At 37.4% G+C, this 24,857-nt stretch overlaps 1 protein-coding gene across 13 annotated transcripts in view; it reads right to left on the bottom strand.

Annotated features, from left to right (window-relative positions):
• unm_hu7910 (un-named hu7910) overlaps positions 1–24,386 on the bottom strand; it is a 97,700-nt gene extending 73,314 nt beyond the window's left edge. For 6 of the 13 annotated variants that reach the window (XM_034920531.2, XM_034920532.2, XM_034920541.2 and 3 more), the window contains exons 1-5: positions 24,158–24,385; positions 11,651–11,720; positions 2,542–2,694; positions 2,179–2,223; positions 1,233–1,301 (exon numbers count right to left, since the gene is read on the bottom strand). In XM_034920531.2, the coding sequence (XP_034776422.2) occupies positions 1,233–1,301; positions 2,179–2,223; positions 2,542–2,694; positions 11,651–11,720; positions 24,158–24,190 (370 nt within the window). In that variant the 5' untranslated portion in view covers positions 24,191–24,385. Of the gene's footprint in view, positions 1–1,232; positions 1,302–2,178; positions 2,224–2,541; positions 2,695–10,361; positions 10,557–11,650; positions 11,721–24,157 lie in introns of those variants that run through there. The other 7 variants (XM_034920542.2, XM_059022269.1, XM_034920536.2 and 4 more) reach the window with 5 other exon arrangements.
• Positions 24,387–24,857: the final 471 nt, after the last annotated feature.

The following is a 24,857-nucleotide window of genomic DNA, read 5'->3' as shown; positions in this document are numbered from 1 at the left end:
TATATTTTATTCGTTTTCAAATGTGATTAAAAAAAAAATCATAAACCTCTAACTATTTTTCATGAAATACGAATTATAAAATTGAAAAGACCTTACTATTACTTTCAAAGGGAAGTTTATTTTAAACTTTTTTTCAAACATATTTCACAAAACAAAATAAAAAAAAATCTAAATGCTCTATGTGTTGCAGAATTTGAACTTGATCAGCTTTTTCTTGCTATAAAAGCAGACGTAGTAGCCTTCTGTATACGGCTTGTTGTTATGTGAAGTACGCAGAGGAATAGAAGTGTGTTAAGAACTGATACCGGGGTCACTAAAACAGTGTGGGTTATCTATAGGAGCGTGTAATACTACAAACTCATTATAGGAATGAGAAAAAGTGCACGGAATGCATCAGAGCATGTTTTACACCTGCATGCAGCTATATCCGAAAATTATGGTACATATCTGAAAGTTTAAAATTAAGAATATTCACTTGATTCAGAAAGTTTGATCTCATGAGTTTAAAGGGGGGGTATAAAGTTTTGCTCGCTGGTATCTTTTGTAGACTGTTTGAAGAAATCAACAGCGTAAAACAGTTTTGATTAACTAACTTTATTAAGGACATCTAAAAGAGGCTTTTAAAAAAGCACAAGTTTACAAATTGGAGCCAATGGACCACATGTATCATGGTGTTCACACTAAAATGCAATCTATATCAGTTTAATAAAGTAAAATAAAACTTAGGATAAACTTACAAAACAAGTAAACTACTCAGTTATTTTAAAAGTACTCAAAAATAGGGCTAAATTGTTTGATGCTGTAACATTTCAGTAAAACTATCTTCATTTCACATAAATGGTACAAATTGCACTGTAGTGTAAAAGATTGTGAAAGCTGGCCCAATGCCGCTAAAATAATAATAAAAAAAACCTTCATAATGACACTTAATTAAAAATAAATACACAAAACACCACATGAGCTCGCATGCTGTCAGTTTAACTATTTTTAGTTGCTTTAAACTAGAATTCAAATTTAGAGTGATGTACTCATGCACATCCAAAACAAGAAAAAGCAATAAACTAGGTTGGCTAAATGCAAGCCACGCAAAACATTTTATTTTATATATATATATATATTTTTATTTCATTTTTTTAAATGCAGAAGTAAACCAAAGTCATTCATGCTAAAAAAAATAATAATAATTAACCCACTTTATCATGTGCAAGAAAAGGTCAAAATGAAGCACTTGCCTAGCAATACTTTGGCATCCTCCACATCAAAGTCACCATCTCCATCGGCATCGTAAACTCCAAGTTTACCTAATAAAAAGGAAATAAATATACAGTAAGGTTATAGTAAAGGGTGTGCTGTTCAGTCAGTCCTCCCCAGTCTCAACCCTTTAAAATAATGAGCCATTATTGATCATATTGGTAGCCTGAATACTGTACAGGTGTCACACAAGCCACCACTGTCAACAAGTCTGCCATACAGTAACTTGTAACAAACAATAGTATCAGAGATGGTTGACTATCCATTCCCAATATTTACATTTTATATATATTTTATATATTATATATTTATATATTTTTCTTTTAATATGTTGGGTGTTTACATTTGTCAGTACAGGTACCCCAAAAATCACGCTCCAAGGCACAGTTAGTAGCGTACTGTATACTGCTTGTTGCTTGATAAAAAGTGTGTGGAATGTATCGGAGCCCATTTGTGTGAGGCTGTATCTGAAAATGACGGTACATTTTTGAAAGTTTAACATTTACAGAATATTCAGTGGGCCCCATTCAGAAAGCTCTATCTCATGAGTTTAGACGGGGTTATAAAGCTTTGATTGCTGGTAGCTTTTGTAGACTTAAAAGAAACAGTGTTTTTTGATTATCTATTTTTTTTCAAATAATTTTGTTTTCTTTGAAAAATGTGATCCTTTGGTTTGAAAACTAGAATTATTGTTGTGGTCAACTACAGTACAGCCTCCATCAGCTGGCTTATTGTAGAGGTTGAAGTGCACATGAACAACAAAACAAAGGCAACTCCAGCAGAATGTTCTACACAAACAAAAATAAAGAACACTCCTGCAGACCCCCGAAGTTGAACTTACAAAGAATGAAAGAAAAGGTCAAGTACTGAAAAAGAAAATTGAAGTAACGTTTTGTTAAAGTATTCATCTGTGAATGTATATCCTACCTTGTAATACCTCTGATATGTTATAATGGAAGTCCTTTGCTCTGGCTGCATGCACAATAATAAAACAATAAAAACACAAAATATTACATGTTAGTAACACAGCAAACAACAACAACAACAACAACATTAGTATCAAACAGTTATACAAAACAATCATTTATATTACCAGGAACACCTAAAAATAAAAACATGAATTGTTAAGGTATTTTTCACAAAACAGGAAATTTATACTGCAACATAATATTTACAGAAACACTGAATGCACAAGACATCCTTCATGTTGCACAATGGTAAAAACAGCCATATTATATAAAACACATAAATAATCATAATTGTGAAGCATTTCTTTTTTCAAATACTTACCTAGGACATCTTCATAATCTACCAGGTCAAACCAAACTACTGCAACTGAGGTCCATACTCCCAATAATGTGATTATCATAAACCATGTGAAGAATGAGCTCCCCATCAGGCCTTCCCCTTTCTTCCCATTCTTGTTTCCTACGGGCTTCCCATCTAAAAAGAAGTGAAAACAGTATTATATATATATAAAATGCATTTTTACTTTGGTACATTTCAGTGGCAATTAATACAATGCTTTTGCAGATACACTTTTTTTATTTTATCTGTTTACCAATTTCTGCTATCGTGGCCTCAGCTATTGTACATTATGTACAGCACTATACACAATGACACAATGAATTGTTGTTAAAGTCTATCCTTCCCAAACCAACGGAGTTACAGTGTCTATAAAAAGTCTACACCCCCTTGAACTTTTTTCACATTTTGTTGTGTCGGTGCCTCAGTTTCATGCATTTAAATGAGGATTTTTTTCCCACTTATTTATTTATTTATTAGCAGACGCCCTTATCCAGAGCGACTTACAATTGTTACAAGATGTCACATTATGCATTATTTCACATTATACAGATATCACATTATTTTTACATACAATTACCCATTTATACAGTTGGGTTTTTACTAGAGCAATCTAGGTAAAGTACCTTGCTCAAGGGTACAACAGCAGTGTCCCCCACTAGGGATTGAACCCACAACCCTTATCTACACACAATATTCCACACTATTAAGGGGAAAAAAGTTTTTATTGAGAACAAAATTACACAAATACAAAACTGAAAGATCATAATTGGATAAGTCTCCACCCCCCTGAGTTAATACTTGGTGGAAGCAACTTTGGCAGCAATTACAGCTGTGAGTCTGTTGGGATAGGTCTCTACCAACTTTGCACACCACAATATTTGACCATTCTTCTTTACAAAACTGTTCAAGCTCTGTCAAGTTCCTTGGGGAGCGTTGATAGACAGCAATCTTCAAGTCATGCCACAAATTATCGATTAGATTTAGGTCGGGGCTCTGTCTGGGCCACTCAAGGACATTTATCTTTTTGTTCCTTAGCAACTCCAGTGTAGCTTTGGCTGTGTGCTTTGGGTCGTTATCATGCAAAGGTGAACTTCCATCCCAGTTTCAGCTTTCTTGCAGAGGGCAGCAGGTTTTCCTCAAGGACTTCTCTGTACTTTGCTCCATTCATTTTCCCTTCTATCCTGACAAGTGCCCCAGTCCTTGCCGATGAGAAACATCCCCATAACATGATGCTGCCACCGCCATGCTTCACAGTAAGGATGGTGTTCTTTGTTTGATGCGCTGTGTTGGGTTTGCGCCAAACATAACGCTTTGCATTTAGGCCATAAAGTTCCATTTTTGTTTCGTCAGACCACAAAACTTTTTGCCACGTGGCTACAGAATCCCGAGTGTTTTTTTGCATACTTCAAAAACGGGATTCAAGGTGGGCTTTCTTGAGTAATGACTTCCTTCTTGCCACCCTACCATACAGGCTAGATTTGTGGAGTGCTTGGGATATTGTTGTCACATGCACACTTTGACCAGTCTTGGCCATAAAAGCCTGTCGCTCTTGCAAAGTTGCCATTGGCCTCTTGGTAGCCTCTCTGATCAGTCTCCTTCTTGCTCGGTCACCCAGTTTGGAGGGACGGCCTGATCTAGGCAGGGTCTTGGTGGTACCATACACCTTCCACTTCTTAATAATCGTCTTGACCGTGTTCCAAGGGATATTCAAGGCCTTTGATATTTTTTATACCCATCCCCTGATCTGTGCCTTTCAGCAACTTTGTCCCGGAGTTCTTTGGAAAGCGCCTTGGTGCTCATGTTTGAGTTTTTGCTTTGAAATGCACTACCCAGCAGAACCTACATGAACTTTTGAATGTATCCTGAAATCATGTGAATCACTACAAATCATGTGAATCACTACAATTTAACACAGGTAGAGGACACTTAACTTGTTGTGTGATTTTGAAGGCAATTGGTTACACCTGAGCTAATTTAGGAGATATATTACAAGGGGGGTGGACACTTATCCAAGCTATTTCAGTTTTTATTTTTAATTAATCTTCCACAAATTTCTAGAATATTTTTTTCACTTGGAAGTTGTGGGGTAGGATGTGTAGGTAAATGGGAAAAAAACAATTTTAATGCATTTTAATTCCAGGCTATAAGGCAACAAAAGGTGAACATTTTGAAAGGGTAGACTTTCTGGAGGCACTGTATATGTAAGTCTATGCCAGATGCCCAGACCCCTTCCACATCACAGGCAAATGAAGATACTGTATCCAGATATGCCACTGCTGTAAAACTGAAATTTGAAAGCTTTCTGAACACTAGTTACAAAATTTAAATCTTAAATCTCAAGAGTTACTCATCACTGATGTGACATTTAAAAAAATTATTTATTGCCACACCAAGAGCAAACCGAATGCATTATATGAACCATGTCATGCACAAAATGAACAACTCGTTAATATTAGCATGCCACAGCATATAGAATAGGCTATACTTCATTCTTACAACTGCCAAGTGGCATACTTTTGTGTATAAACAAAAAGGCTGCTGGAGTGCAGGACCACCAGGACAACTCTATATTGTAGGGTAGAGGAGGCCGAAACAAAAGAAGCGACACAGAGAACACAGAGCCTTTATGCTCTTGCTGATGATGTGTTGGTTAGGGGCGGATTCTCCTTCCAGAAAAGCAACCAAGTTCACAATTCAGCACAGAGAATCCGCAATCAATGATTTATTGATTGCAACTGCAGATGATTTAATGAACTGTGATGGACCCGAGTGAAAGATAAATTTGGCCAGAGGCCTCGTCCATGGGTGCTCAACGGCTACCTGCGCGAGGCCGGCTGGAAAAACATGAACAGCTACGTGGCTATGGGCCACCTCCTCCCAAAAGACGAGACCGCCAAACCGTGAATGGAAATAATAATAAATGATTAACGCACCCCTCAGTGGCGCAATGCCACCTACCCCCCAAATAAGAAATAAGAAATTAAAGAAAATGAGCAGCTGAGACACAGCCCATCCCACAGAGCATGACTGCGCTGGGGGAAAAAGCCCTGCCTCTCCATCCCGACCACACACCCCGCAGAACTAAATATGAACCGCTCAGCACTCGGGTAAAGAAAAACCCCCTACTCGTATATATATATTTTTTTTTATTTGTGATGTAGGGGGAAACCTCAGGGAATCCGTGGCTGAAGGTAGCACTTCCTCCAGGCTCTAAGTGGTCGACTCCCGTTTCGGCTTCCCAGCGCGTGACAGAGACCGAAACAAAAGAAGCGACATTGGAGAATAACACACGGAGCCTTTATGTGCTTGCTGATGACGTGTTGGTTAAACCTTTGCGGTTCATTTATTCAGCGCGTCAGGCGCATCAGGTCCAATTTATTTTCACACGCGCAGTTTATTTTAGACGCGCCGTTTAGAAGTATTGTTTTTTTCACAGTAAAACAACACATATCAACAGGACACTCAGTACTGCATCTCCAGCACCGCCCCACCCCTCGTTCGCTATATTTTTCAAATAACTCGTAATAGTATTACATACCGATAAATCATCTCTTGATCACTCGTTTTATCACCAAACTCCTCAATAATGCGATCCAAGTCGTTATTTTATTACTATAACATCTCAAAAAGCTCTGCAAATGTCTGATATTCTGAGCGCTGGATGCGGAAGCAGCTATCTTGTTTGTGTATGTCCGTGTTATCTATGTGGTGTCGGGTCTATCAGTATTCATGAGATACACCCCTTTTTTTTCGGCTTCTCTCGGCTCCTATAGGTCTCACTCTGCCATTGAATGGTTCTCGGCTTTTTCCGGAGAAAAAACGACTAGAGACCTGTTTTTTGCGTCTTTTTGATGATGTCGGACAGGGTCCGACATTGGATTGGAAAGGGAAAATTGCGATGTCGGACTAGGTCCGACATAGAACACAAAGGGTTAAGGGCGGATTCTCCTTCCAGAAAAGCAACCAAGTTTACAATTCATGTTTAGTCGGGTTTAATGCGTACACACATTATTACTATTAAAATAGTTTGGTTACAGTTCCTAGCAGCGCAATGAACAGTGGAAATTAATATGATAGTATCCCACCATGCATTGTATTTTATTTTAAAATAATTAGCCTAATGTGTTATGCCCCATATTAAGAGGTCTATATTGCTAAGAAATAAAACAAGTATTTTGGAAAAAGTAAATGCGAACACACACACACACACACACACACACACACATATGGCTTGAAGTTTTCAGATTTTATTTTTAAATCGGGTAACATCTCTTTAAACAAATTTAGTTGATTCGGTTTCATAATTAAACTCAGAAAAAGCTGTTAATTACAAAACAAACTTTGCTCTTACCTTCATATCTTGCCTGCACCTAATTCTGGTCCCTTTAATTTTATTTCAATTATTTTCACAGCTGACAAATTACGTGAATTGTTCATCCCTAATCCTAATATTACCTTGCATTTCGTTTTTACAGTCGCCTAATTTAACATTGTGCTTTTGTTGCTTTCCCCACTAGTTTAACAGGGATTTCCTGACATTTTTTAAGCAAAGAAATGAATACCCAGTGCGGACAGTACTCGGATAGCAAGTCAGTTGTCAAATCAGAAGTTTTTTTGCTAAGCAGTCAGCATCTCCTCCATCTACTTCTGACTGTAGAAGTACTACAGTGACCAAAGCAGTAGTAATGCAGAAAAACGCAAACAAAAATATAAGTTCTTATTTTGAATGGGAGATGAAGCATCCATGGCTTGTTTATCGAGACGGCAAAATGTACTTTAGTGGGAGAAAAAAAAAAAAAAAAAAAAAAAAAAGACAGACACAGTGCTTCAAAACTGCACACAGAGATGCATACGTCCAGAAACGTCAGCCAGACCATCCCGCTACCATGCAGGCTGCCATAAACAGGTAAGCACAGTGCACTCCGTTTTATAAGAATCACATCCATCCTGGATGATTTGATTCTTAGAAGCGGCTGACTCTTAAAAGCGGACTAATATGATTACTGTGGTGAAGTGCTACAGAATCAGTAGGTTAGTTTGAGAATGAAATCTGTGTTCCCTGCAGTGTAATGGGTTGACCACTAGATGTCATGAGTTCCCACATGTATGCACAGGGACCACACAAAGTATTGTTTAGTCAGTGCTTCAACTGAAAGCTCGGTTTATTTTGTTGGTTTGTTTTATTAGCGGTTGTTTCCCCATCGCACTGTAAAAAAAACTAAAGCCAACACCGGTTTTAAACTGTAAATCTAGACTCAAGCCTGATCATTTACACTGCCCTCGGCCACGTCACATTATAATTAGCAAAAGTGCCTCTGTGCGACATCAGTTTAAATAGCGTATACAAATGTCAATGGTGTTCAATCACTGAAGACAATACATCAAAACAAGTCCTCGTGGGTAAGCAACTTGTTATGTGATCACGATTATGTTTACTCAAAGGCTGAAGAATCCTGTTTTACTACAGTATACTTGAGATGCAATAGTCTTGTGAGTGCCTAGTTTAACTGCACTGCGGTGTTACATGTAATGGCCTTTGAACTAATTACATTACAGTACAGTATTTTACTGTCAGGACTACCACTGCATTGCATCTGTGGCTTACTTATTTTCTGTTGCGATGCAAATCTCACAGATTTTCATTAAGCGGAGATGCAAAGGTCTGCAATCACCTCCCCGCCCCGCCCCGCCCCGCCCCGCCCCGCCCTCCCCCTCCTCCTCATGCCGTAACGCAACCCCACTCCCTCTACATGCATGTCACACAATAACACTGCTGTACTCGGTATATATTCAATGAATGCGTATTCACTTTATTGAAAACAAATTTTCACTAACAGAGACCACAAAAAACATGCCTGCAGAATGCAGTGGCGCAGTCACGTTTGATTACAAACAATGAGCGTTTCCTGCATCATTGCACGATCCACGCTGCGTATGTGCCCAATTCAAAAACAGCTTTATTGGTTGTACACGTCATTGCATGCGATACAGTATTATCATATTACACGTAGTCAGTTTGCGCCGAAATGATTCATATAAGCGGATGGCTTGATTCTTACAAGCTGATTGTAAAAATGCTACTGGTGCTACTGCATTCACATGCAAAACGTAAGGAAATTATTTTTGAAAAAATGTTCAGCATGTTATATTTCCATAAATTAAAAAGCACTTTAAAATTGTGACTAACAATGTTCTAAAATCACGCTACTAGGTTTGGATTAGCATTTAGTTTTTTTTATTTAAAATAAACCCATTACTTTAAATAAATTAGTAAAAATAGATTTAACTGTGCATTCCATCCATCCATCCATTATCATTAACTGCTTACTCCTTTACAGGGTTACGGTGAGCCGGAGCCTAACCCGGCATAAACAGGGCACAAGGCGAGACTACACCCTGGACGGGACGCCAGTCCATCGCAGTTTAACTGTGCATATACTTCAAAAATATAATTTTATATTTTTCACCATTATGTACATTTTCTGCTTATTAAACTATATATATATATATATATATATATATATATATATATATATATATATATATATATATGGTTGACGTTTAACTGTATAAAACATATGTTATGTAGAAAAAGGAGTTCAACATTTGTAGATGTTCAGCAACATAGAAATTATGGTAGTCTACTTATTTGAGCAAATGTTTATTTTTAACTGAAAAAATTTAAGTTGGAAAATGAAATTGTCCGGTATAATTTTGTTGATACAAAAGTATTAAACTGCACAAGTGTTATGATAGAAAGGAAGATATTCGATACATTTGAGTTTTTTTTTTTTGTTGTTTTTTTTTTTTTTTGTGTGCCCCTACATTTTTCATGTGCACCTAAAAGAAAAGATTGGTGTAGAGCATATATATATATATATATATATATATATATATATATATATATATATATATATATAATTAGAAGGCCTAAGACTCCAAACAAAACTCCATTATAGCCGAGACTGACAGGATCTACAGTAATTTCAAGACGAAGAACAAAGTAAGAGAGGAAAACAAAGAAAAGATCCACAAAGAACAAATTCATGGGACTGTAGCACACAGGCCTACCTGAATATAAAATGACTCCAACTAAATCGCCCACACATGTAAGTCAAATTAAGTCACAGAAAAAAAACACATTAAATCTTTGTATGCACATACAGAAGTGCAGTTTATTCTCCATTTCTTGTTAACTTTCAAAGTTTATTAATGTCTTCTGTGCAGACCTCATTGACTGTACATTCCCTTTGCTTGCAACTATTTCCTCTGCAAGCGAAATAGGCATGCTACTGCTATACTTGCAGCAGCTGGAGATCTCCAAGTTCTGAGGAAGCAGAACAAAATACAAGATGCAAACATGGTCATATTCATTAAGGTACAATACATTCTTAAATACAGTTCCATAATGTATATGTAAAAACAATTTTACAAATCATACAATGTACTGTAACAAACTATGCAGCAAACAAACCCAGCCCTAACTTATACGGCAGGTCTGTGTAGTTACGTATACAGCAAGCCATGCAAAACACATCTTTAAACCACATTTACAATAAGAGCCAGGTTTCAGCACAAACAGGGACACAAACTATAATAACCTTGTTCATTGACCTTGTCAGCTCTTCACAAATACAGCTAAACAGTCATCATTAAAATAAATTTAAAAAAATAAAAAAAGGAATTCTTCATGTCATGTTAAATAGTACATGCATTTAGAGATTGCTCATAAAGAAAATTACTCTACAGGCATTCCTTTACAGTTGTTTATAAAATAGGCCTAAATCAAACAATTATTCTACCTGTATCTTCTGCCGTATCACTAGACTCCCCCATCCATGCAGAAATCTCAGAGAGATATCCTCAAATGTAACCGTAAGAGACAGAAAAGCAAAAAAATGCCCTGGTCGCTGCCCCCAAGACCAAGCAAGCGTCAGCGGTAGACAGTTTTGCAAAGCTAACTCAGCTAGAACCTGAAACAGGAGCTGCATGCTCAACAGGGTATTTTTAGAGCAGCCCTCTTTACCAGCCAAACAAATTTAGGCACTCATATGGAAAGACTCTGTACCTCCCCCCCCCCCCCCCCCTCCTTCCCCAAACAAGTCCATTTGCTATCCCAAAGCCAGATAGGACAGACAGTGTGACCTAAATGCAAAAATGGCCTCTTTTAATCTCTCCGCAGATAGTATATCAGAGAATGGAAACAAAAGAAATCCAAGTGACAGATAATTGGTTATTTCGATAGGCTGGTACACCTCAGTGCTCTAGTTTATCTACTGGACAACAAGGCAAAGAACACAAAATCCTGAATGTGAGGGTCCTCTGTGTAATGCTAGTAAAAACTGGCTCTCCCCCAAAGCTACAGTAGTTTGCCTCTGTCACCAAGATTTTCTTCAACCATGTACGGGCAGTTCTGAAAAGTTCCTCTTGCTATCTATGGCCAATTGACTACAGCATACAGCACACCTTCTTATGTTTTTTAAATACCTTAAACTGTAATGCAGCACAATTCAGTAATTTAGAAGTTTTAATGACAAATAACCTTCATTCTTAACCAATAAGTATTGAGTCGGTTTTAAAAACTTATTTCTAGAAATCTCCCCCAAGAGAAATTTGGGAATCCAACACAAATCTCTGTACTTTATGTCTTATTCCTGTGTTTTCTTTCGGAACCTGAAAGTAAGAGCATACAGTATAGATGTCATAAAATATACAACAATTCAGGCTCACAAACTACACTCCTGGTAATGTTTAAAGTACAGTAACCAGACCTTGAAGTTGCACACATGCATACACACACACACACACACACAAACACAATATAAAGTGTTCTAAGGCTGTTACCAATAAATAAATAAATCAATCAATCAATCAATAAATAAAAACACAAATTGCATTTCCAATTCTATCTTACACATTTTTACACGTGATTCATACTGTAACACATGTGACACATTTGTGCTACAGGGTAGGCCAAACTCTTTACATGCCAAATTCCCAGCAAGCTTCATGCAAAAACAAGGTTTTAAAAAAACTTGTAAAACCCAAGCGGAACTGCATTAGTGGTCACAGCAAAGCCTCAAGGATTTACCAGTTAAAGTCCTCACCGGAAAAGCAATGTTCGTGTTGCAACTTGTGCTAGGGAAATGCACAGGTTTGTGCTGCAATGAATAATTCAGAGTTATTAAACAGGTATTGCATTTAAAAAATAAGTCAACCACATAACAATTGACATTAGGTACAAAGTAATTCACATGTTTAAATTAAAACTTAAAAAAAAACAACAACAAAAAACAAACCAATAATTAGCTTTTTTCATTGAGAATTACAGTAAGAGCTATGGTGAGCTGCTGTGCCTAATGGAGCACAAAAGGTGAATAGAAAATAAGTTTGGGAACCCTCGATCTAGATTAAAATGTAAACATCACATTCATGCCAGTGCCTTCACTGCTGTGTACCGTGGTTTTTGAAGTATAACGTACACCTATTTACATTTTTTTGAGGATGATGAAGAGGGATGCACAGAATGAATCGCAGTGTGCCATCTAGGATTCGTGTTTTAAATTTGCAGAATTTCCAGTGAACGAGCAAAATACACTGGAATAAAGGCACATGCATAGTTCCATGCTGTATGTATGTTGCAGAGAACCGCTGAGATGAAAACAGCAGAGACACCACTAAAACTTTAATAATACTGAAATATACAGGCTTCCTGAAAAGCGTATGTGAGCTGCTTGTAGTGGATCACAGTAAATCTGAGACTGTACAAGAAATACTGCAACCGATGACATAGAATAAGGAAATGCATTTTTGCGTAATGTTTTGCTAATAGTACAGTACCATATTACAACTGATGTCCAGTGCATCATACCAGTAACACTAGGAAAATGTGGTTTACGAAGTTTGCTAAATTAAAATAGATCAACTAAAATATATTTCACTGTATATAATTTGTATACACTAAGTTAGCTGTAAATAAAAGGGGAGGGTGACAAAAGGGAGGGTGGCAATGCATTAACCCTTTGCAATTCATTTGTCGGAACTGGTCCGACATTGCAATTTTCCCTTTCCGATCCAATGTCGGACCCTGTCCGACATCATCAAAAAGACACAAAAAACAGGTCTCTAGTTGTTTTTTCTCCGGAAAAAGCCGAGAAAACCATTCAATGGCTAAGTGAGATCGATAGGAGCCGAGAGAAGCCGAAAAAAAGGGGCTTTTCTCATGAATACAGATAGCCCCGGCATCACATAGATAACACGGACATAAACAATTAAGATAGCTGCTTCTGCATCCAGCGCTCAAAGAATATCTCAGACATCTGCAGAGCTTTTTTTTTTAGATGTTATAGTAATAAAATAATGACTTGGATCACAGTATTGAGGAGTTTGGTGATAAAACGAGTGATCAGGAGATGATGTATCGGTATGCACTACTATCAAGAGGTATGTGAAAAAAAACAACGAACGAGGGGGGGGCGGGGCTGGAGATGCAGTACTGAGTGTCCTATTGATATGCAGTGCCTTTTAAACCTATTTTACTGTGAAAAAAAACTGGACCTGACGCGCCCGAGACGCGCCGAATAAATGGACCGCTAAGGGTTAAACTTAAAAATCTAAGCCGAATATTCATTTCAAAAGGATCAGTTTATTTCAAAACTGAATATTTTTCAAACCTAGTACCCACCCCATGGTGTGTTTCAAACTTTGAACGTGATCTGCTTTTTCTTGCGCTAAATCAAGTTGCTGTTTCATTTTAATATAGCGATCAAAATGACAGCTCCGGTAGTTCTAGGTATATGCGTATGTCCGGTAGTTCTAGTGTTACTAGTATTATACAGGTGGTGTTGAGTAGTTAAAAAGTCACATGACCTCAATTTGGCAGCCATATTAGGTCAATATCATGAATGTATTCCAGGGTTAGAAACTAACGCTCGTCCGTTCGCCTGAGACAAATTAAAACTGATGACTAAATGTCTGTGTCTCAGTAGTCTGGTGGGCAAGTGCTTAAAAGTGTACAGATTAGTGTTCTCTGATACCTCATTTTAGGGAGCATCGATACGATATCATGCACAGTCCATTACATGTTAAATGGCTGCCAAAACTTTTTGCAAGTACATAAGAGGCTGATACACAGTTAATACTACAGCATGGTGGAATATATATATAAAATAATACTACTACATGGATGAAGGCTATATTTACATCCCGAGCCATTTGGGAAAAAAAGGCATAATACTGCAGTAGTGACATCAAAATGGCATATTCATCTAGAAGATTATACTTGACCTATGACCCATATTTGACTCCTGTGCACCCCGACCACTTTCAAACAAAATGTCTCATTTTAAAATCACTGGACAACACCCACAATTCGTGGTTTTTAGGCACTTTTAACCCTTTGCGGTCCATTTATTCAGCGCGTCTCAGGCACGTCAGGTCCAATTTATTTTCACACACGCAGTTTATTTTAGATGCGCTGTTTAAAAGTATTTTTTTTCACAGTAAAACAGGTTTAAAAGGCACTGCATATCAACAGGACACTCAGTACTGGATCTCCAGCCCTGCCCCACCCCTTGTTCGCTGTATTTTTCACATACCTCTTCATAGTCGTGCATACTGCAGCAGTGTGGAGTAGTGGTTAGGACTCTGGACTCTGGACCGGAGGGTTGTGGGTTCAATCCCTGGTGGGGGACACTGCTGCTGTACCCTTGAGCAAGGTACTTTACCTAAATTGTTTGTAAAAACCCAACTGTATAAATGGGTAATTGTACGTAAAAATAATGTGATATCTTGTAACAATTGTAAGTCGCCCTGGATAAGAGTGTCTGCTAAGTAATAAATAATAATAATACTGATAAATCATCTCCTGATCACTCATTTTATCACCAAACTCCTCAATAATGCAATCCAAGTCATTATTTTATTACTGTAATATCTCAGAAAGCTCTGCAAATGTCAGGGATATTCTTTGAGCGCTGGATGTGGAAGCACTTATCTTGTTTGTTTATGGCTGTGTTATCTCTGTGGTGCCGGGGCTATGTGTATTGCTCAGATCCGCCCCTTTTCTTTTTTGTTTTTAGGCTTGTCTCGTCTCCTATAGGTCTCACTCGACCACTGAATAGTTCTCAGCTTTTTCCGGAGAAAAAACGACGAGAGACATCGGACCGGAAAGAGAAAATTGTAATGTGGGACCTGGTCAGACATAGGACATTCCTGTAACACACACACACACACACACACACACGTGTAGTCAAAAGTTTACCTACCCCAATGAAAATTTATAATTTCAAGAAATTTCTCAGACAAATCATTTTAAGAACAATCTTTTGTAGCAAATGTTTTGCTTTTGTGGTTGAGGGAAAATACATCTGGTAGCCAATGTGTTGTTGCTAATCGTGCGGTTTGTTCAGTTTTCATAAAGTTTATTCAAAGTCTGCTGTTCTATAATGAACTACTGAAATCAAGTTGCTCAATGTCAGCATCCATTTGTTTTAGTTTTACAACTTGTCATTAAATCCACAGAGTAGCTGCTATTGTCACTGACTGCAAACACTGTATTTACGTTTTTCGGGCAGATTGATTTGTAACGGTGATTAAACACCAATATATTCGGGCTGGAATTACAGTGGATTAAGGCACGCGTATTGACCAAGGGGGGTGTCAAACAGTGATGTCACTATATAGTATTTTACCTGCCCTTTTTTTTTTTTTTTTTTCTTACGGCGACCACATTTTAAAAGCTAGGAGCCAGATGCCCATAAGGATTTTGCCCAACTTTGAGCCCTGAGGTATGGTGTTCTTTTTTTTGTATGCCTCACCAGACTTTCTATTTCATCACTCCACAAAACCTTTGACCACAACTCATATCCATCATTCAAATGCCATTTTGCAAACTTTAAGCAACTGTCCTTGTGACCATTGAGACCTTCACCATGCAATACTCGACCTATGGTTGAAATGGAAATCCCAGTCCCACTTGCAGCCAATTCACTTTGAATATCTTTGGCAGTCAATCTCGGATTGTTATTAACCTTCCTCACAATTCTTCTACTTGTTCTTGGTGAAAGAACCTTCTTTCTTCCAGACTGAGGGAGCATTGTGACAGTACCACGAGTCTTGTACTTCTTGATAATAGAAACAATTTTTGAAATTGGGATACTCAAATGCTTGTAAAATCTTCTTGGATCCTTCTACAGCTTTATGACAATAAATACTTTTCTGCCTAAGGTCTTCAGATAGCTATTTTCCCATATTGACTAATTCATAATGACAGCAATCATCCTATGCCTAACCCTTTTGTACTCTCTAAGAATGTTCACATTTGTTCACTTTTTTTTCTAGAATTAGGGTCTGCATTATCATACTGAAATTTCTACCACCTTGTAGACAATACTATCATAGCATCAAAGGGTATGAATACTTTTGAATTGGCAATTTGGAGTTTTGCAAAAAATAACAAATAAATAATTGTAGACATCTATTTGTTGTATTGTTCCTCATCCACAAAAGCAAAACTTTTGCTACAAAAGATTTTTCCTAAAATTCTTTGTTTCAGAAATTTCTAGAAATTATAAATTTCCATTGGGGCGTTGGTAGGTGGGTATGTGCAACACTTAGTGTAAGAGACACCATTATATATATATATATATATATATATATATATATATATATATATATATATATATATATATATATATATATATAAATAAATAATACGGAGGCTCGCCACACAGGCACACTCAGGCTCTTTTCCCTTCTATATCCACGACCCAACACACAGATTTGAAAGAAAAGCGCGGATGCGTATTTTAAATTTTAGTACAAAATAAAAAGAAACAAAAACGAAAACAAACACCTAGCTCCTTCAGAGTGCGAACTAAATACTTGGTCGGTTCTCTGACTAACTCGCAGGATGGCTAAGCCGGTTACCTGACAAATAACAAACCTACAGTTTTTACAAAAACAAACACAGCACAGTATTTAAAAATGACTGCTCGAACACAGAGCACCCCTTTCTGTCTCCTACTCAGCAGTCTCGAGTAGACTGGCTGCTGACTATTTATACCTGCCAGTTGGCTCTAATTTACAATAATTGTCAACTGGCAATAACAATTAACAAATAACAGTCAAATTAGGGTTCTTCAGCCCGTGACCTACTGGGAGGTGTAATCCTGCGTCGTGTCATCCCCTCCCTTTTTTTTGTGCCCGGCTTTGTCCCACAGTGCTGGGTTTTGTGGGGATGGGGGAGATATGGGGGTATGGGGGGGGGGGGATACTGGTGGCTACCTCAATATCTATTTTCATAACCGAGCTGGGATGGACAAACATGACTAATCGAGGAGCACAAGATTGTTATACTTCTTCTCATTGTCAGACCTGCTTCCTACCACTGGTCGTACTACACAACATTGTGTTCATGTGTCCCTGAATACTAAAATTGTTTTCGATTCCTATGACTAGTCTTCCTGTCCTAACCTGTTAAATGCACAGCCTGCCTAGATCTATTTTTTTTCTGCGCAGGAGATCTCCACGATACAGGAATCCCACCTTAAAACAACAAGATATAACTAGATTAGCAAATAAATATTTTTATGTGGTCGCTTCCTTATTATACATTTTGTAGTGTTACAACCTGGAATTAAAATGCATTTAATTGGGATTTTTACCAGTTGATTTACACAACATACTTAACACTTTGTAGGTGCAAAATATTTTTTATTGTGACACAAAAGTTAATTAAACAAAAAAAAAAAAAAAAAGACATTTGTTGGTTGCATAAGTATTCACCCCCCTGAGTCAATACTTGGTAGAAGCACCTTTGGCAGCAATTACAGCTGTGAGTCTTTTTGGGCAAGTCTCTACCAGCTTTGCACATCTGGATCCTGCAATTTTTGCCCATTCTTCTTGGCAAAATTGCTCAAGCTCTGTCAAGTTGGATGAGGACCGTTGGTGAACAGCAATTTTCAAGTCTTGCCACAGATTCTCAATCGGATTGAGGTCTGGGCTTTGACTAGGCCATTCTAAGACATTCAGGTTCTTGTTTTTAAACCACTCCAGTGTAGCTTTGGCTGTGTGTTTAGGGTCATTGTCCTGCTGGAAGGTGAACCTCCGCCCCAGTCCCAGGTCTCTTGCAGGCTGAAACAGGTTTTCCTCTAGAATTTCTCTGTATTTGGCTCCATCCATCTTGCCCTCAATCCTGACTAGTTTCCCAGTCCCTGCCGATGAAAAGCATCCCCATAACATGATGCTGCCATCACCATGCTTCATTGTGGGGATGGTGTTCTCAGGGTGATGAGCAGTGTTGGCTTTGCGCCACACATAGCGCTTTGCGCTAAGGCCAAAAAGTTCCATTTTGGTCTTATCAGACCAGAGAACCTTTTTCCACATGTTTGCTGTGTCTCCCACATGCCTTTTGGCAAAATCCATATGGGATTTGATATAGGTTTTTTTCAGCAATGGCTTTCTTCTCGCCACTCTTCCATAAAGCCCAGCTTTGTGGAGCGTCCGGGTTATAGTTGTCCCATGGACGGTTTCTCCCATCTCAGCTGTGGATCTCTCCAGCTCCTTCAGAGTTACCATTGGCCTCTTGGTTGCTTCTCTGACTAATACCCTCCTTACCTGGTCACTGAGTTTTGGTGGACGGCCTTCTCTAGGCAGAGTCGCGGTTGTGCCATATTCTTTCCATTTTTTAATAATGGATTTAACAGTGCTCCGGGGGATGTTCAGAGTTTGGGATATTTTTTTATAACCCAACCCTGATTGGTGCTTCTCCAGAACTTTATCCCAGACTTGTTTTGATAGCTCCTTGGTCTTCATGATGCTGTTTGTTTGGATATGCTCTCTAACAAACTCTGGGGCTTCCAGAAACAGGTGTATTTAATCTGAGATCATGTGACACTTTAATTGCACACAGGTGGACTCCATTCAACTAATTATGTGACTTCTGAAGGCAATTGGTTGCACCAGAGCTTATTTAGGGGTGTCACAACAAAGGGGGTGAATACTTATGCAATCAAGACTTTTCAGTTTTTTATTTGTAAATAATTTTGAAAAATATGTAGATTTTTTTCCCCACTTTGACATTATGGACTATTTTGTGTAGATCAGTGACAAAAAATCCTAATTAAATCCATTTTAATTCCAGGTTGTAACACTACAAAATGTGGAAAAGTCCAAGGGGGGTGAATACTTATGCAAGGCTCTATATATATATATATATATATATATATATATATATATATATATATATAAAATTGATCATTGGTCCTTAATTTCCAGAGCTTCGATTACATATTGGTGCATCAAATTAGAACCCAGTTTGAAGTCTCCTGTTGCCGGTTTGCATTAAAACCTTGAGTGTGTGAAGAGTATGCTTATTTTACTGCTAGCAAGATAGACTAGAGCGTTGCTAGGATACACACTTTAGGCCTCCTACCTTTGCGTTGGACAAGCCCAATCAGAAGTAAGCCTATTGTTTCTTGATTAAATAAATTAAGGCAATATGTTTTTTTGTTTTGTTTTAAATCTACCGATTTTACCTTATTTTGTTTCAAAGCATGTTGTGTTTGGATTATATGGCAATACTATATAAGAAGCTGAATTTAGTACGATACATAAATTAGTCAGGATTTGTAAGATTAATTCAAATGTTTTGCTTTGCTTTTGGACATAAAATGTTAACAGTAATGAACAATCATAGTTCAGATAGAAATTACTTCTGTTAAAATATAGTATTTTTTATTATTACAATGTTAAAAGGGACATCTAATGTGGACACATGAATATTGAAAATACAAATATGTGAGTATCTGTCAATTGTTTGGTTGTGTTTGCACGGAGCATTTACGTGTAGCTATGTAGGTCAGCGAATGAGATTTGTGTTTTGTAGCCGAGCGAGCATGTAAATGAACAGATTGTATGTTACTGTAAACTCTCGGTTGTGATCTCACACATACCGCGCTTGGTAATCTATTTTTTGAAACACAAGTGGGCTTGCATCTTCAAAAAATATCAATTCTTACTTTTTTTTTCATACAATGTAGTGTACCCAAGTAGCCTGCTGAAAAGCACCAACTTCTCTAAAACTAAACATTGTAACACAGCAGGGAGGGGGTTAAAATCCTCCCTGCGTAAAACACGTGTGCAGGCACATTTTTGTTAGTAACTGTTTTGCTTTATTGTTTAGTTAGCTGTGTTAATTGTTTTATTGTTAATTATCCCCTGCACCTGGTAGTGATTGTAAATTAGAACCAGGTGCAGGGTATTTAAAAGAGTGCAGTCAGTCTACTCGAAGCTGCTGTGTGGAGAGCCCGCTTGTCAGTGTGTGCAGGTGTACAAGAAAAGGTAGTGTGAATTTTTTTTTGTTGGAGTGTGCTGTGTACTTTTGTTTTTGTTTATTTTGCAACAGGTAAACGGCTTAGCTCAAAGAGAGCTAGGTGTTTATTTTTGGCTTTTGTTTTATTTTGTGTTTATTAAACATAGCGCATTAGCCCAGTGAAAATCCATTTCTCGTGTCCTGGGTCGGCGTTTTAAAAGGGGCAAAGAATCAGAGTGGGTGCGGTTTTGTTACAACGTTGCTAAACAAAATACTACAGACTGCCATTGAACTTTTTTTTTTTTTTTTATTTCCTGCAAACCGTAGATAAAACGAGAGGTTTATCTGTTTTATTTTTTTCTGATCTTTGTGATGCCCTGCTTCTTGGACATGGTGCCTGCCTGTGTGACTGATTTGACTTTTCAACTCTCTTTATTCTTAAAGGGTGGTCTGTAGGCTACTCAAACAACCAATTTAAAACATCAAATTCTTATTGAAGAAAAAATATATACCGTTTCATTTTGAACACTGTAATAAAAAAAATTGATATGCTGATTTTGTATATATGTACATTTACCCTGGACATGTACATAGATATAGGAACAGTTTTATTTGAGACACCATCTGTTTAACTACAAGACCAGTGTGAAAGCCTGCATCTTAGAGTACTGAATTCTTTAAAAAGAAAAACAAAAAAGAATGTTACATTGGCGTGAATGGAACTTTAAGTTTTGTACTCAAGTAACATTTAAACTTGTCAGCAGTCAAAAGCAAATGTTTTTATATTATTGGTTTTGGTGTACTATTTAAAAGCTCTTGTGTGTGTCGATGTAGCTAAAAGCTACATTATTTGGTGGCCTTTCCGTGATTTTTTTTTTTTTTTTTTTCCCCGCAATTTGCCTATGCAATGTAATAAAATCGTATCCTTAACTATCGTGCACAAGTGTTTTTAGTTATTGGATCTTCTGTTTTTAAAAAAAAAAAAAAAAAAAAAAAAAAAAAAAGTTTATTTTGAAAAATAAAACATCAATGCATCAATTATCGTTGATAAATGCCTAAAGGATAATCAAATAATTTGTATTCTTAATACAAGGGTGGTAAAACACGACCGACGTTTATCTGGGTAACAGAAATCTGAGTGTAAAATGCAGACACTACGTTCAAAGTGTTTCTCTTGCTGCAATACTGTACCAATACAAAAGTAGAACTAACTTATTACAGCCACACTCCTGTTCAGTGCATTAGGCCTTGGTTGCTCTGCAGCTAGATTGCTTATTTGATGTAAAGTGTGTTATTTGTGCAAATCGCAGTACTGGAATAAGCTCTTGCAGAAACTACAACCACACAATTACACACAATGCAGTTTCACATACAAATTAGATATGAATACAGAAAAAGCTAAATGCAATCCTGAACATTACTCTGAAATGAGCAACTTTAAGAAATGCCAATGTTGTCTTAACAAGTCATAACTTGCCTTTAACCAGTGTTCTGCGATTGAAATAGATCTGTGTACAGTAACTCTTGTAACTGTCTCCTCACTGTTTTACTACACAATATTCCACCCCAAGGCTCTGAGAATATTTGACAAAAACATGTTTATGGGCTGTAAAAGGAGAGATGAAAATGTGGTGCCAATTTACTTTCTAGTTTGTTCCTTCCCTCCCACTTATATGAACAAGGGGAAATCAAGCCAATCTTGGATACACACTTGCTGGATACAAAACCTGACCTGATAGCCATGATCAGGCATTTGGGCGAGCAGAAAACCACCCTGTTTTGTTGCCATGGTCAGCTGTAGCCGGGGGTGCCAGGCAGTAGAAATAGGGCACTAATTTACCTTTAGAGCAACTTGGTACATGAAGTATCACATTTTCTTACCTAATGTATTTCTCTGCCTGGTGACTTTCTAAAACATTCACTTGTGTCCTAAAAAGCGCCAAGAGAAACTAATTACAGCGAATACATCAGCGTACCCATTAACCTGCATCCCTGCAACACTACAAACATCAGCAAGAAACACCAGGTAGAACAAATGTAAATTAACTTCATGTTTCCGGGGGGGGGGGGGGGGGGCAGGTGAAATGGTTACACTCAGATCTCTAAAAGAGGCCATGGGGGTGTTTTTAACAGTTTAACTAACTGCTGTTAGTAAAACAAAAAAATATATTCCTGTAACTCATTTTATATACAGATGCTGCAATCCCAGAGGGGACAACAAGCTGCAAGTTTAAAGTACATATTTAATTCTGTGTGCACAAGTTGTTTGTGTATATGCGTAAGTTGTTGACATTTCTAACAATGTACCACTGTACAAATACCAGATACAGTGCAAGGGAACTGTTTCAATGAAACAGTTGTAGCACATGATATCCCCATCCATTAAATATATTAATACTACTGCCATGGAGAATGAAAGGAGCTTAAACAATAATAAAGTAACCAGATGCTGGTGAGGGATGTCCAACCACCACCAGCAGGCTCAATGAGATTTCATTTTGTTGGATGACATGGAAAGAGGTTTGAATGCAATATAAGATACATGTGTTTGCAGGTTTGTACACTGTTAAAAGGAGATTATCAGAGGAGGTATAGTAACTGGTAAATGCGAGATTACAAAATTTCATTTAATTGCACTGACTGCTGGAATAAACACAATCGCACAGGAACCTATGCTCTCAAGAGATAACACAGGAAGCACAAAAGATCAAAAGGGCCATACCAAGATAACACCATCAAAGGCAGTGTGAGCCAGAACCAGTTTTCTTTAGGACACATACATGAGACTCTCCACAGGGGGTTGGCTGGGGTGATTGAACCCAGAAGAGAAGGAAGAAGGGGGGGTTGAGATCAGTGGCTACTTAATCAAGGTGCACTCTGCTCACCTCACTTTTCTCTCTCATTCAGTATTGGAGACTTGTGGATCGAGAAGTCCTGGAGGATCAAACCTACTGTATTGCATTATATTATCTTGTTCTGTTTTGTTTCTAACTTAAGTTTTGCACCGTGCAGTTTGCATATTAAAGTGTGATCTGTACTGTTTTGCTTTGAACATTCTTTTTGTTTCTGTAATTAAGCCTATATATATATATTGAATAAACCAAACTAATATCTGAAGAAAAGGACTGTGCATTTCTTTCATCAAGAAACAACTACTCACTACTTTTAAAAACTACTTCATTAAATAACTCAATTTGTTTTCTCCATATGGCCAAGTCTTTTGCCCTGTGGCTACTGCAAAATGTTTCCAGCAGCTAGATGGAATTGTTGAATTCTAAAGCAATCTGCCATCATGCAAAAGCAATATGATATATCCATACAATCACATACTGTAGTTTATCATTTATTTATTTATGTATTTTGACACTGCTAAAAGTACTAGCATCTGGTCCTTATTCCCCTCAGAAATTAGGCGACAGTAAAATATAACTAACATGGTTGAGGATAATTGATCCATCCTGTCGGGGGTACTTTTTTTTTTTTTGTAAGCATTCGAAATAAGCCACGTGTAACCCCTCCCACAAATTCTCCACTTTTTGACACGTGAGCACTAGTGAAAATGGGCTGTCTGAAATTAAAAATAAATCTTAACAGGATTGTTGAATGACTTTCATTATTATTATTATTATTATTTTTTTTTTTTTTATTATTATTATTATTATTATTATTATTTATTTATTTATTTCTTAGCAGACGCCCTTATCCAGGGCGACTTACAATCGTAAGCAAAAACATTTCAAGCGTTACATACAAGTTTCATCCCGCTGAGGTGGCCTTTTGTTGTTTTATTCACCCTTTATAGTAACAGATCCAATCAAAGCTTGCAGACCACTGGGCTTAGCTGTTTACAGTGTTGCGATTGAATAAATACGTTAGTTGTTTATCTACAGTAATTCACTGGCACAAAGTGGATTTTGCAGAACTTGATCCAGGTATCTACTGTGTCTGTACTTACCTATTAGTACTTACCTACTAGTATAATTAACAACAAAAAAAGTATTTTGATAACTTTACAACTTTAAAATTGCGCTTTTTTGTTAAACATTTTATTCACCGTGTGCTCTGTCATTTAAGTGCCCATTACTGTTACTGTTTGAAAACAAGAGTATAAACACAGGCATGGGTGTTGTGTTGGCTGGTGAAGGCAAATATTTCTGCAGTTCAAACTGTTATCTTCAACATTTAGCGAGTGAATGAATGAATCGACATTGTATCAGCCTGATTAACTTTTAGGCCATACAGTATTATATAAACAATGAAGGAAAATGCATGCTTGTTACCTACCTTTTTTTGACCCCGCATTGTGTCCTCTTGCATTTTTCTTTGGAGCCATGTTATTTCAACACTAATAATGAATTAGAACTTATTGCACCACAAGTACCAACCAAGATAAACCCTGCCCTGCTTCCTCAATCCTAATAAATCCTAGGAAAACCAAATCCGTAACCCCTCTTCAACCAAACACCCCAGCACGCAGTTTTTTTTTGTTTTTTTTTTTGTTTTTTTTTTGACTGGCGCTGGACCTCTCCAGTCAAAAGAACATTTGTCGGTGTGATAGAACATTCTGCCCAATCACATCGAAGAGGAGGGGTTTTGGTTGAATTGTATTTTTAGAAATTACACAGGTTAGCACCGCCCACCTGCCAGCACTGGAACGTGGCAACATGGAAGAGATTGTTCTCGCGAGAGCATAGTTGTTGCTTGCTTTGTGTGTTGAATTTACGACAAATGAAGTATTGAATTCGGTTGTTTGTGGTTATTAATATTAGTCGGATGAGCTTGGACATGGCAAGGTCGAGCTAAGAAAACTTAAATGGTAATATTGCTTTGAGTCGACCATAAAACAAGTTACATGTATCACCACTTAAAGACACTACAGGGACATTTGTTTTGAACAACAACGAGAAGTCTTTACACAGGCAATTAAACATTTTATAAAGTAGTACGTCCTCTTCATACATATTGGTAGTGTTTTATTTATTAT

This window comes from Acipenser ruthenus, chromosome 4, assembly GCF_902713425.1.
Source record: "Acipenser ruthenus chromosome 4, fAciRut3.2 maternal haplotype, whole genome shotgun sequence".
NCBI classification, from domain to species: Eukaryota; Metazoa; Chordata; class Actinopteri; order Acipenseriformes; family Acipenseridae; genus Acipenser; species Acipenser ruthenus.
Note: the sequence above shows the minus strand (reverse complement) of the source record. Positions and strands in the feature narration are given on the sequence as shown.